A 14,038-nucleotide genomic window follows, 5' to 3' on the forward strand; every position below is an offset into this window, starting at 1 on the left:
CCCGGGCCACCCCTGCAGGACCCCGGAAGGCTGGCTCACAGATCTCTCCGCTTGGCTTCTCAGCTGAGCAAAGACACACACAGAGATGCAACCCTTGCAGGAAAGAGAACTCATCCTTTTCGAGTTTCCTTGACCGAAATAACTCCCGCTCTCTCCTTCGAACAGGCGCATACAGCCACACCAGACGTCTACCCTAGCCAGGCCCAGCCTCCAGACTCTAAGCCTTGCCTGCTGAACCCACTGCTGGCTAGCATGGCAGCAGCTGCTGCAAGGCAGGCTGACCAGCCCCTACACTGGGTTCTAAAAAGAGGCACTGTGTCCAGATAGTCCTGAAACACTGTGCTCCCCAACCCCCCCCCCCACCCCCGTCCTGACCCTCCGCCTCCAGCCCTGCTCTTCTCTTTGCTAGGAAGGGCTACCGCACCGACGCCACCGTCTCTGTTTTCCTTGGCTTCCTGCTCTTCCTGATCCCAGCAAAGAAGCCCTGCTTTGGAAAGAAGACTGACGGTGAGAGAAGTTCAAGGGAAGAGGTCAGGGCTGGCTTTGGTCAATCAGACCCAAGTTAGAATTTTCAGAAGAGCCTTACCAAGGCCATTCTGAGTCCCCCCACAAGTCATTGGTTCATTAGTTAGGCTCTATCTTCACAAAGCCCACCCATGAGGATTCATCAGGCTCTTCCCGTCTACCTGTGGTCCAGGAAAGAACGAAGAGCCCTCACTGGGGACAGAGCCCATCATCACCTGGAAGGACTTCCAGAAGACCATGCCCTGGGAGATTGTCATTCTGGTGGGAGGAGGCTACGCTCTGGCTTCTGGCAGCAAGGTAACTCTTGAATTCTGCTCTTGGACCAAAGATTTTTTTAAGCCACTTTACCTAATGAGTCATTTTGATTCCGGGAGGAAGATTCAGAGGCGCTGAGGGAGAGGTGAAGGTTCACCCCAGGGAACAGTGGAGCCAGATGTGGATCCTCCGTCCTGCCCTGAGCTTCTAAGCTCGTGCTGAGAACAGACGTACAGATCAGCTGTGCTAGGGAGTCCCTCCCGCCTCACTCACGGGCCCACAGGGCCACAGGCAAAAGATTTATCGGCTTGTGTAGTCATCTCCTGGGCATTTGACAGTGGTGGTAAGACGTGTCTCTAAGGGTCCAGGACACCCCACATGGACACACAGCAAACTGCCCCTCAGTCAGTCCATCTGCCTACGTTCAGCCCCGCTGGAGAATGTGTGCTAAAGCTGATGTACCTGCTGTGCACGTGCCCTGATTTCCTGATGGGGAGGAGCCGGGATGCGATCTTATAAAGGGGGCCGGTGGGAAATAGTTGGGTTTCCTCAAGTGTTAGCCCTTCCTGAAATAGGAAATGATCCTCCAAATCAATCAGGTTCACAGTTTCTCCCTCGGCTTTCACTGTTCATTAATGTGGCTCACTCTTTGCCTACTCGTTGAGGGCCACGCCTATCTGCATCACTAATAGTAAGATCACAGAACTTTCCACTAGGAAGGAACCTTGGACACCGAGTCCGGTCTCCTACCCGGTGAGAGAGTTGCCTGTGTGACACCCCTGGGCTTGGACAGCACCAGTGACAGGGCACTCCCTGGGCAGGGAATGAAGAATTGTTCTTTTCTTTTCACTCAGATCTTCTGTGTGCCTTCCACTGTTGGCTCTGGCTCTGTCCTCTGAAACCCCAGCCTAGGTAATAATTATCAAAGTCATAAAAAGTTACTAGATCCCCTTAGATCATCTTTTTTCCCCCCAAGAAACTAAAACTCCCTAGTTCCTTCAACCATTCTTCAAGAAGTAGTGACGCCTTACCATGCTGGTCTCTCCTCAGGACTCAATACAGTTTGCCCTTGGCCTTATTTAAACGTGGTCCAGAGGTAGTCAGTCTGCTGCAGAGTAAAGGAGTCCTATTACCCAAGCCGTATTACCTCTCACCTCTGATGCAAGCACCAATCTGTATTTTTATGGAAGCTTTTATAAGGCATCACTGGCACTCAGATCAACATTGATATTGAACTTGCAGCCAACTAAAACCCTCATTCTTTTAATTGTTAGCCACTATTAAATGTCCCATCTTGCAGCCAATCCTGTATACGTTATTTCTAATTCCAAGTTCAAAATATCATACTTACCTTTACTGAATTTCAGTTGTCAGTTTTGGCCCGAGTCCAGCCTGGGAAAATTTTTTTTAACCAAAATTTTTATGTATTACAGATAGCATACTTGGTATTTCTATAAAATCTACTGACTCTACTCATTTTAGTAATAGAATTCAAGTATGCTATAGGTGATTCCTACCAAGTTTGAAATAATTTCAGTCTTGATAGGAGGAAAATCTCATGTAAAATGTTTTTGTATCAAGGTTTAAAAAAAATAAGACTTCCTTTGTTGTGCTTTTTTCTAACTTGGCAATCTAATTTATCAATTTATTTCAAATTACAGTATAAAATAGCTTCTGGAAAAAATTGCTATTAAATTTTTTCCACTTTACTTCTGAATACTATCTGGATAATGTGCTCAGTGGAACTCCATTTCTTTATAAGTGCTGTTTCCACTCAGCTAACTGCTCTTCCTCCCCTTTGTCCCCTGGGTAAGGTTTAATGTGCTCTAAGAGGTAACAATCACAGAGTTCCTGTCAGCCTCAAGGCTCTGTACCAACCATGAATTGCTGTAGTCCTCACACGTTGGATTTGCAGCTCACGGGCAGTAAAACAAAAAGAGAAAAGTGCTCTAAGGGGGTGCCTGGGTGGCTCAGTCAGTTGGGCATCTGCCTTTGGCTCCAGTCATGATCCCAAGGTCCTGAGAATGAGTCCTACATCATCAGGCTTTCTGCTCAGTGCGGAGTCAGCTTCTCCCTCTTCCTCCTGCTCCCCCTGTTTGTGTTCTAACAAATAAACAAATGCAATCTTTAAAAAAAAAAAAAAAGAAGAAGAAAGAAAGTGCTCCCAGGTAAAATGGCCACAGCAGAGAGAATTCTGAAGGCTTCTGGGCACCAGCTGTCTACTACGGGCTTGCCTTATGGTGGCCAGGGTGCTGTCAACATCAAATAGTCTTTGGTGAATTCGGAAAAGGGGAGAAAAAGCAGTCTGCCGGCAATGTGGTGAGGCTGTCCTTAACAGTAAAATATGAGTAGGACTTAAGGCTTGAGGAATCATAAAATGTCCATCCTTGCTTTGGGCCCTACTCTCCATGTCTTTAGTGGATTTGCAGTCTCTAGGGTCAGCAGAAACAGAGCACATCACCCACAGAAGGGAGAGAAGGCAGGGAGGGCAGGAGAATGCACACGGCAACCTGTGTTTAGTACAAAATGTCAGCGGTGGCCTTTATTTTCTAAGGGAGGGAAGGAATCTTCACCACTGGCAAAGGAACAGCCTCCAACCAAAGTTAGTCCAAGTGGGAAATAACTCATTTATTGGAGATCTATATAAATTTTGCTAATGGAAAAGGTTCAAGAGCAGCAACATGCCTTCTTATCTTGTGTTGTGAAAAAGCACTGGTGGATTGCAGATCCCGTCGTCAGCCGTGATGAGACTGAACCTGACACAGGACGGACCACCATGACTAGCTTTGTAGGCCAGCCAGGTGGCACTCTCCCACTGAGAGCGGATAGACTGGGAATCCGTGTATGCAAAGCTTCTGGTGTTCAGCCCTGCCCACTGACTCCCCACAAACCACAGGAAAGGTTACTGTCCAAGGATGTTGATAATTTCCCCCCTTTTATTAGTGATAAGAGAGCTAGATTTCAAAAGCAGAATTAAGGATTATACTGGGGAGTCTGTGTCAGAATCACTGTTGACTGGATGCACAGAGTGAGAATGTCAGAGGCAGGAGAGAGTGAGGAAACTGAAGCTGAGAGGCCTGTGGCCCCGAAGATCTCCAGCCCCTGCATAATCCTGACAAGAATCATAGCCAGTAGGATGGGCAGCTCTCCATGCGCTGTGATGATTGTCCAGAAAACCCCAAGACTGAATGTTACACGATCATAAGGAATTTTCTAGGCTGTAAAAACCACCTCATCATCAGGTCAGGAATGCCTCTGGATCCAGTGTGCCTGAAAGTAGGAAGACAGATTAGATGACTCCTAGTGCTTCCTTCCGGCACCCAACATCCTGACATTCTGGAGTCTAAGAATTCCAGGGGGAATGTGCTCTTCCTCCTCTCCTTACTGTATCACCATCTCCCTGCAGAGCTCTGGCCTCTCCACGTGGATTGGGCACCAGATGTTGTCTCTGAGTGGCCTCCCACCGTGGGCTGTCACCCTGTTGGCATGCATCCTGGTGTCCATTGTCACAGAGTTCGTGAGCAACCCAGCCACCATCACCATCTTCCTGCCCATCCTGTGCAGCCTGGTGAGTAGGGCAGGGCTCCCAGATGTCAGGACGGGCTTCCTCGGGCCCAGCGAACAGCTTCCCAGCTCTACTCTCTCCTCCGGTCATTGCCACAGACTTCACTGATGGGTGCTCCAGCCACAATTTGGAAATGAAGCATTTCAAATTAGATAGACAGATAGACAGACAGACAGAGAGACAGACATAAATTGTAGCAAGTGTCCTAGAAACCCTTTTCCGAAAGACTAGGATTAGTTTAGAGGCAGTCTTGAATGGAAACAAGAATGCACAGAATATCTGTAAAACCCTAGGATTCCAGTTCCTCACAATCATCATTTCTTTCTCTCCTAAGACCTAAGAGTAGGGCCAGAGGGAGGAGTAACTACAGAAAATGGGGCCAAAATGCTCCCACAAGTACACTCAGCTGTAAAGACCAAAACCACAGCTCCATCACTGCCTTCCCCATTTCTCTGTCCGGGAGGGTCTGAGAATTGAGGCAACGCCAGCCTTACCGCATGGTCTCAGAACAATCTGTTATTCATGAGTGAGGGGAGAGGTGCATCTCCCAGATCTCAGCCTGGCTAAGCAGCCCCCCGAGTAATGCACCAGACACAGGGCTGCCTCTGTCCCACTAGTGAGGTGGACCCAGCAAATGAAGGCTCCTCCCCACCCCCAACAAAATGAAACCCTTCCACTCTCTTTAACCCCAAACTACCCCAGCCCCTGTCTTTGCTGTCTGCTCGGATGTCTCCTTCCAACTGCGCTGCCCTCTCATCTGTGTGAGCGCGGGAGTGCACGCAGTGAAAATAGCGACACGGAGGGCGAGACCACAGGTTTCAAACCCCATCCAAAGCAAGCATCACCTAGAAAACACCTTAGTTCTACACTCCAAGGATGAGGGACCCCCACCTCAACCAAAGCAGCTTATTCATGGGATTTGAGTTTGAAGAATGACTCTCTTGGCAAAAGGATAAAATTAGTCCAGCACCAAGAAATGAAACATCCCTTCTAGGAAGGAACTCAGAGCCCATGTTTCCACGGGAAGTGACTGAGCAGCTTAAGCCCACTTGGGCTGCCCAGCACTGTATGCCCTCGACGGTAGTGATTTCACGGCCCCCAACACACAGTATCCAGCCACGGTTAGCCACCACCAAGCCAGCATTTAAAGCATGTTTGTGATGTTAAGCCCAAGAAATGCAAGCTGCATCTCAACACTGATGTTTCTGTGAATTCTCTCTTCTCCTAGTCTGAAACGCTGCACATTAATCCACTCTACACTCTGATCCCAGTCACCATGTGCATCTCCTTTGCAGTGATGCTGCCTGTGGGCAATCCCCCCAATGCCATCGTCTTCAGCTATGGGCACTGCCAGATCAAAGATATGGTAAGTCATGGGCACCCTCTTGCTGCAGGGAGGACAGGGACGAGCCAGTGGCTCCACGGCCTCCTGGAGCTTATCATTTTGGAGCAGTGTCTGTGGTCTGTCAACACTGTCTAGTGTGGTCAGAAGAACGGTGCTGGCAAAAAGGCCTTCCGCCGGTCCACAAGCACCGAGGACAGCAGGAGTGTGCTCTCCCACCCTTACCCCGGATATACAGAGACAGCTGGAACAGACAAGAGATGCGGCCCAGGGGAGGCTCAAGGCTCTGCCTCGGTTTCCTCACGGGGCCAGTGGGGACGTTCATAGCAAAAGCTGCTGGTTTACTCACAGAAGCGAAGTAGGAGAAACCATAGGAACCTAAGGTGAAAGGTCTGAGGAGACAGGGCGCTCCCACTGAACTCTCCCCAACGCCAGCCCCTGAAGCAACAATGGCAAAATGGGGCGCCCACACTTCATTTCCTAGTTCTCAGCCGGCCTCCCCACAAGATGGCGCTGAGGAGACATCTGGTCAGCGTTGGGCCTGTTTGCCCTCCACCCCTCAACCTATACTCACTGCTGTGCTCCTGGATATCCAGGCCACTGGGGGATGGAGGAAAGGGGAAAGCAACTCCTAGTCACTGGGGCTGGGCTGTCTGAAATAGGGCTCAGTCTGCCTTGCTGAGGGTCTCACACACTCTTGTTCACTAAAGTCCAAACTTGTTCCCAGCCGCCCTGTAAAAAGCAAACGGAGGAAAGGGAGAGCTTCAGGCTAGTGGCAGATGCTCAGATCCTTTCTACCAATCAAACCGCTCATGGAAGTCATCTGTGACACTTCAGGGAAGGGAGGTCACAGCCACGACCCCCCCCCCCGCCCCATCTCTTAGTGCACAGTGTCTGCTCAGGAGAGTTGGGACCAAGCTCAGTCCTAACTCTCCCGTTCCACCACTTCCTCTTCTGGGTACCCCACCATTCACTGCTGCCCCCCACTACCCCCCGCCATCTTTTCTGGAATCAAGCAATCAGAGACAGCGCCTTTCAAAGGCACCAGATGACAAGAAGTAGGCCAGTCGTTTGTTCTGTTTCCAGCCCGGGCACTGACCTGAGGCCTCCATTTCCTCATCTGCGAAAGATGGAGGTTATATGCTCTGTGGGCTTCCTTTCAGGTCTGGAGGACTTTAATTGAGCCCCTTTAGAACCTGCCTTCTCTGGCTACAGACCTGGGCAGTTTTCCACACCCAAAGACCAGGGGAAAAATGATTTATAAGTCTGGGGCTCTGGCCAGAAAATGGAGAAGCAATATATCTAGTCACCTGCTTGGAACAATTTCCTAGCATTCATTTTCCCTCACAGCTTTCCCAACTCTGTGCCAGCCAGCAGACCCGTGGTGGCTACCGCAGTGTGTTTGGGTCCTCCCTGACAGGCTGCCAGCTATGCTTACTGTCCATTTTTCCATCTGGCCCTGGCTCTGCCATCCATTAGCCCTCACACCTCCCTCAGCCTGTGTCAGTTCCATGGCAGAAATGGGAGGGTTCAGGGTCATGGAGGTGACATTCCCTCAGCAGAAAGAAGCAAAGCTAACATGTCTGTGTCACCCTCCCATGGAAGGGCTGAGCACAGGCAGCTGACCTAGTTCTCCAGGTGAACCCAAGATACACCACCTTCCATAAGCTGTTCCTTTCGGAAGGAAAAACAGTTAACAGTAGCAGAGGCTTCGGAAAATCAGGCCTCTCCTACAGGTTCCCGTATGTGTCAGCACATTAAAGGCTCCAAGAAGTTCCCGCCTTAAAGTAGTTCCCGATCATGTAGCTACAGGATCCTTGCGTAGCGTTAACTCCTAACATTCTAAGACCGGGTGTTCCTAGTACACGCCTTCCAGGCTTCCACTTGGGAGTGAGAACCCAAGTGGAGATGGTCCTGAGGGCTTCTCCCACCCTTCCACAGTCCCAAGCCACTCCTGGAGGCAGCACTACAGATCCCTGGCAGTGACTGGGCACAGATCAGGGCCAAGGCTTGGGTGGGGGGCACTGCTAAGGAGCACTGGGGGGTCTGGGCTACTACCTGCTCAGTGACTACAGTGGGCTGGCTGGTTTGTGTCCTACAGGTGAAAGCTGGCCTGGGGGTCAATGTCATTGGCCTGGTGATCGTCATGGTGGCCATCAACACATGGGGAGTCAGCCTCTTCCACTTGGACACTTTTCCTGCCTGGGCGAAGGTCAGTAACATCACTGATCAGGCCTAACACAGGTGGGCAAACGGTCCAACTGAAGGAGCTGCCAGCACCTACCAGAATCTGACCAAGAGGCCAAGAAAGCCACCAGGAGCACACAAACGACACCAGAGGATTCTGCCATCTGCCACCTCAAGTGAAGTGCAGCAAGCCTCCGACAACCGAAACACATGCCTGGATGTTAGTGCCTTCTGCTCTGCTCTCCTTCCTTAGCACCCTAGTTCAGGAAAACCTGTGGTCTTGCTCACTTCCTGTATCTTGAGCTCTCCAATTCTTTCTAAAGACCAGAAGAGAAGAAAACCTTAGTTACCCCTCAGAGGCTAAGCCTCACAAACTAGCCTCACTAGGTTTATTCTTAATATCTTAATCCCTTTTTAGGAATTGAGGGGAAATCCAAATCATCCTCCTTATGCACTAATAATGAAACCAGTTACATCTCCTCTTTTGGAGGACAATCTCCCCTCAGAATTTTCCCTTCAGTGTTTCTATCCTAAGCTCTCACCACAAAAAGGCAATCTTGGTAAGTCCTCTTTGTGGCATTCAGTACTCTTTTAACATTACTTAAGCATCTCCCTTCGATGGCTTCTCTCTACCTTTGGCACCAAATTCCCATAAAGAAATAGTGTTCTCCTTTAGAAAGGGGTGAGCAGGGTTCTCTTGGTCAAAGGGGAAGAAGGCACACTGATATTAGTACAGGTATCCCCCACTTGTCAAAAGTTCCAGTTGTACCACTTCACTTTCACAAAAGACTTACATTAGTACCTGTTTTCACTAACTGGAAGAAATCTGAAGAGGATTTTTGGGTTTATGAGAAATGTCCAAGTAGCGTTCAGCACTGGTTTTGCAGTGAGCCCTCAGAGGAGCAGTGCACAACCTGAGCGGCTGGAGTGGGGCTACCGTGCTCCCTCCTGGGAACCTACACCCAGCATCTCAGCATTCAGCTGCCAAAGCTGTGAATATCTGTGCTTTATTTTGTGCACCCACTAGAAAGTGTCCAAAGGTATTAGAGGAACCTAAGAGCGGTTTTTTTTTTTTTGGGTCTGTGAATGCTCAAATATTTTTCTACATAAATGAATGGTAACTGCTTCTTTGATCAATATCATTTCAGCTTACAAAAGGTTTCATAGGAATGCTCTACTTCTGGATAGCAGGGGATACTTGTCTCTCTCATCACTTACCACTAATCCTCAATACCACTGCATTGGGTCAGTTGGGAGGGAGTAAAAACTCACAGCTGTCTTACTAATGAGGCCAAAACTATCATTAAGACCACAGTACTATTAATGACTGACTAGCTTTCTTCTGGATATAAGGAGTTTGTTCCTGAGAAGACAAGTACAGAAAGTTCCAAACCCATCTGTCACTTTCTACAAGTCAGTGAGCCCCTTGAGGAGAGAGAAGATGTCTTATGTTCCTTAAAGTCTCCAGCAACTTATACAATATAGTGAACTAACTACTCAATAAATGATGCCCATGAGAAATCACTCTGGAAATCAAGACCTCCTGCTTCTTCCTAAAAACCATGCCATTTTCTCCATTATAAATGTCCTTGCTATACGACTGGATACAGCTCCCAACATCCCCTGGTTTGTAGGCAATACATATTTCCGATTTCTACCACCAGTTCCTTGCTAAATCAGTCTTTTTGGAAAAGGAATAACCCCACCATTACTCCATTCTTTTAACTGATTTTAAGTTACTATTGATAGCAGTTTTCCCATACAGTAACTTATCAATAAAGTCACCTCCTTAGTTTATCAAGTTATCTATGAATTCTAAAATTTTCGTGCCAGCCAACACTCACATGCTCTCACCACAGCACAACTGGCCAGATGTAACCAAGAATATTACTGCTTCACCCCATTGGATGAAGCCACATTATCTGACTCCTTAAAAAGACCTACTGAGCCCAAATAAAATACTGGTGTTATGTACACTATAGCTGCTTTGATAAAGTCAGCATCTCTACAGCAGGCATTTTGCTATAAAATGTTCAGAGAGTTAGGGTGTTCTCGTATTGTTACGGCTGCCAAATTTTCAACTGTCTAATCCACTGCAGAACTTAGACACCAAGCCTCTAGTGACATTAAGACAAAGGTACAAATAATAAGATTCTGGGAGAATAAATTTTTAAAAAGAGAAAGAAGAGGTGACTTAGAACTCCTGGCCACTGTTCAGCATTTGAAAACCTCACTCAGTCCTACAGTGAAAGGAGCATAACTTCCCTGGGCGGCTGTGGCCACATTCTCCAAGGAGCTAGTGCCCTTGGTTTAGAAATGGCATTTATTTCAGTCGTCTCTACTGAATATTCTCAAGAGCAACATTCGTCCTGCCCAAAGCCAGAGCGCAGGGTAGCCAAGCCTGCTCCGTCCCGTGACAGGAGATGTCAGAGATGACTAACAACTCCTTGTCATCTAAAACCACTCCACTGGTGGACAAAAACTAAGCGTTCTCTTTAGTATTAGTAGACTTATGTCTCTTGCAAATATATTCTAATTTGATTTTTGTCTTCTAATATCACACTATGAGTGGAAAGCAGTAATGATCATCTTATACCAGCTCAATTTTATAGATGACTGAGAAACAAAGACATTAAGTATAGTTGCACCTTACTGTCAAGTCAATTATATATCAAACTTGCTTATTGCCTTTGAAAATTGCCTTTGAAATTCCTGTAAAGTCACCCATGAAGTACATGGTACAATCTTTTATAATGGGATTTACATGGCAAAGACTCATGAACCATCTTTTAGTTAATAAAAGCTAGCTAGTTTTCCCTCAGCAATCTCAGAATCAATCTGTTTTTTTGTTTTGTTTTGTTTTTGTTTTTTTTTTTTCCAGTTGAATACCAAATAACATCACTGGCCTCACACTAAGGGACCATGTTTGAAAAAGTACATCTAGAGGTGCTTGGGTGGCTCAGTTAGTTAAGCATCTACCTTTGGCTCACGTCATGATCCCAGGATCCTGGGATCAAGCCCCAGGTCAGACTCCCTACAGCAAGGAGTCTGCCTCTTCCCTTTCCCTCTGCCCCTATCTCCTGCTCGTGCTTACTCTGTCCGTTTTCTAAAAATCTTAAAAAAAAAAAGAGAACATTTAAACAGAGTAACTGTATAGCAAAATGTTCAAACCATTGGCACACAAAGGCCCGAGACGACCCAAGTACACAGATTACTGATCCTGCTGCTGCCATCACTAAATGAATTCAAAGCACAACTGCCCAGCTATTTCCATGGTGACTCCTTGTCCCAATGCTGGTACAACCATAAATGCAGGAATGACACCACCACACTGCCCCTTTCATAAGGCCTTGCCACACGGGCAGTGATCCAAGCAGACTCACGACTGAGGTTTTGCAATGCCCCACCCTGTTCACTTTCCATGAAGCCCTACTGTTGTGCCATTGCCCAGTGCCTTGCAAAAAAAAAAATGGACTTGACTAAATTATGATGCACGGAGATTTAGAAAAGGTATAGAGTAAACATGAATATCTAAGTGTCACAATCCCCCCTATTAAGACTGTGACACTTATGTTCCTTTCACCACCCTGTTGCTGTCCACAAGGCCCGAACAGTCACTAGGGAAAAAAGGACTCATTCATGACTAAGGAATGGAAATGCTGTGTGCAAAGTCCAAGATGGGAAGTTAAGAAAAGCCTCATTTGCTCCAGTAAGGTCTGTGGTGTTCCTGCCGGGGGAGTAACAGAAGAAGTACTAAAAAGGCAAGAGACCTCAGTGGAAAAACAAATACCAGCAGAGCATCTAGGGAGTGAAATGCTTAGTGGAAATGAAAACTATATATACGTGTACATATGCTCTACGAACCTGTATGCAAGACAACTAGAAAAAATACACATCATAACTTTTACAGTCCTGCAAATGAAAATTGAGTAAATGGGTTAGAAAAAAAGGAATTGTTCCTATAAATCAGGTCACTGCTTAATTGCATAAAACACCAAATCAAAAGAAATGTCTAAAGGCATCAACTGGTAACTTCAAGTCCTAAAATATAGCCCCTTTTGGTGATTTTAAATGCAGCTGTTTGGGTTTTTCTCTCCCTTTCTTTGGGAGGATGGTGGTTTAAGGATAAACTTTTCAAGTTCACTGTGTTTATGAAGTTCCCAACATCAATCCTAAAGTCTTATTTTGTACATGTCGGTAAACTTCCTCTTATGATCAGGTATGGTCAAAAGTTTTCTTAAATCACATCAGCAGGAGTTTTCAAATAATTTTAAAAGGAGAAGAAGAGTATATCTTGAGGTGATTCTTCCCATCCCTCCAGTGACTTGTGAGCCAAAAGTCCCAACAAAACCCCCAGGGAACACAACTCTTAGTGACACAGTCACAATCACTGCAACCCGCCCCCGTGTTACAGAGTTTCAACTACACCCTACAATGCGTGATGGTTCTGAGCTCCTCCTCTGTCTCAGTGAGGATAATCTCGTCTGAGAACTCTGAGCCCCTTTTTGTTGCTGCAACCTAAAACCAGAATTTTCCTGAAGAGCGAACACTAAGGCAGCCTGTATTCACGGTGTCGCAGTTCACATGAAGGCGAGAGCAAGAACGAAGCTGCTGGATGGCTCCACTGGTGGAAAGGAGCCTAGTAGCCAGGGAAAGAGACCATCACTCTTGAGGAAGCCTTACATCCAAATGAGATTAGATATAATATAGGGACACCTCATTTCCTAATACCTAAGTTACCTTCATCCCTAAAAAAGCCACTCTGGAGACACATAAGAGCAATCATGCTACCGTAACTGTGACAAGGAATCTGTTTGGAAGCACCTTTCTAAACTTGCAGCATTTTCAATACACTCAAAGGTGGTAAAACTTTATCCTTCAAGGCTGTCGTTCATTCTGCTGACAACTTCCTCATCCAAGATAAAATCTTGTGAGCCAGGAGGTATGATCAAGGTAGACACTCGAGATTTTCAACAGCAACCAAGAGAGTGACCACAGGATGACAAATTTTGCATGGTTCATAAACTGGTTCCAAAAGTGACTGCAGAAAAATAAAAGTATTCTGACCAAAAGCAGCATGTTTGGACCAATATCTATTATTTATTGGGCAATTTGCAGAGCACTGTGCAACATATCACATACATTATCTCACCTGTTTCTGGTGTGAGCCATAGGAGGTAGATATTGCGTCCACATATTAGAGAATACAACAGTGTCAGAAAAACAAGCGCCTTGCCCATGCTCTCCCTTCTAGGGTGAAGCCAAACCATAACACGCTGCTAATCTGTATCACACACCAGGACAAGCTTCCAGAGATAAAACCTACACCCATGTACGAGAACCCTGTTTCCAAAGAGCAGCAAAACCCCTCTGTTTTAGAATCACACAGTACTAATGTCATCACTGTCTGAAATAAGGTGTCTCTAAATTACTCTTCCAGTTTACTGATATCTGCTAAAATGTCTTCAGAAATGGCATTATCAGTGAGCTTCCCGACAAGTCCCTAAAACAAAACACACAATCAAATGAGACTTTATCTACAGTTTGTGCAGATTACACTTCTAGGGTTTAGCTTACAGCTATACCCTGCACAGATATGTTTAACTTTAGGTTAAACGTTATCACTGTAACAGCAGAAGACAGGAAATCTAACATTCATCAGTAACAGATTAAATAAGTTATGGTATATCCATTCAATAGAATCTCATGTAGCCAAAAAAGGGAGAGAGGTTTCTTGGCCCGTACATACTGATATGGAATGATCTCCATTAAGGAGGAGGGGAAAAAGGGCAAGGGGTGAACTCAGTGCAATTTCAGATTTGTGTAAAAACCCCCTTACATGCATGTATTTGTTTAGGCACATAATCCTTCTCAAAGTATACAGGAAACTACTGACAGTGCTTGCCTCCAGGAAGAAGAACTAGGAACTGAAGGTCAGGAGTATGACAGGCCCTTTGTTCTGAATCACTTCTGTATCCTGACCCATGGGAAAAGTGATGTATACAAACATTTAATTTTAAAAAATGGACTAATTATATATTTGACAGATTACAATGGTGATTTTCTTTCTTTCCTTCGTTCTTTTCAAAGCAGTAGAAGTTTACTGAATATATTGCAAGGGAGCAATGGGCAGGACAGCAAAGAAGACACTATCTACCAAGAAG

General features: G+C 46.3%; 1 protein-coding gene and 1 long non-coding RNA gene across 2 annotated transcripts in view; one reads left to right on the top strand and one right to left on the bottom strand.

The window, feature by feature from the left end:
- The window catches only part of SLC13A4 (solute carrier family 13 member 4), a 44,726-nt gene extending 30,719 nt beyond the window's left edge, over positions 1–14,007 (top strand). The window contains exons 12-16 of the mRNA XM_082693283.1: positions 410–507; positions 698–822; positions 4,187–4,348; positions 5,574–5,711; positions 7,789–14,007. Coding sequence (XP_082549409.1) covers positions 410–507; positions 698–822; positions 4,187–4,348; positions 5,574–5,711; positions 7,789–7,926 — 661 coding nt within the window. The 3' untranslated portion in view covers positions 7,927–14,007. The remainder of the gene's footprint in view (positions 1–409; positions 508–697; positions 823–4,186; positions 4,349–5,573; positions 5,712–7,788) is intronic.
- Positions 2,425–6,335, bottom strand: LOC309845392. The gene is made up of 2 exons (XR_014301265.1): positions 4,166–6,335; positions 2,425–4,050 (listed from the first exon to the last, which is right to left on the bottom strand). It is a non-coding gene; the product is annotated as an uncharacterized lncRNA (long non-coding RNA).
- Positions 14,008–14,038: the final 31 nt, after the last annotated feature.

The sequence above is a fragment of the Mustela nivalis genome, assembly GCF_964662115.1.
Source record: "Mustela nivalis genome assembly, chromosome: 12".
In the NCBI taxonomy this organism is placed as follows: domain Eukaryota; kingdom Metazoa; phylum Chordata; class Mammalia; order Carnivora; family Mustelidae; genus Mustela; species Mustela nivalis.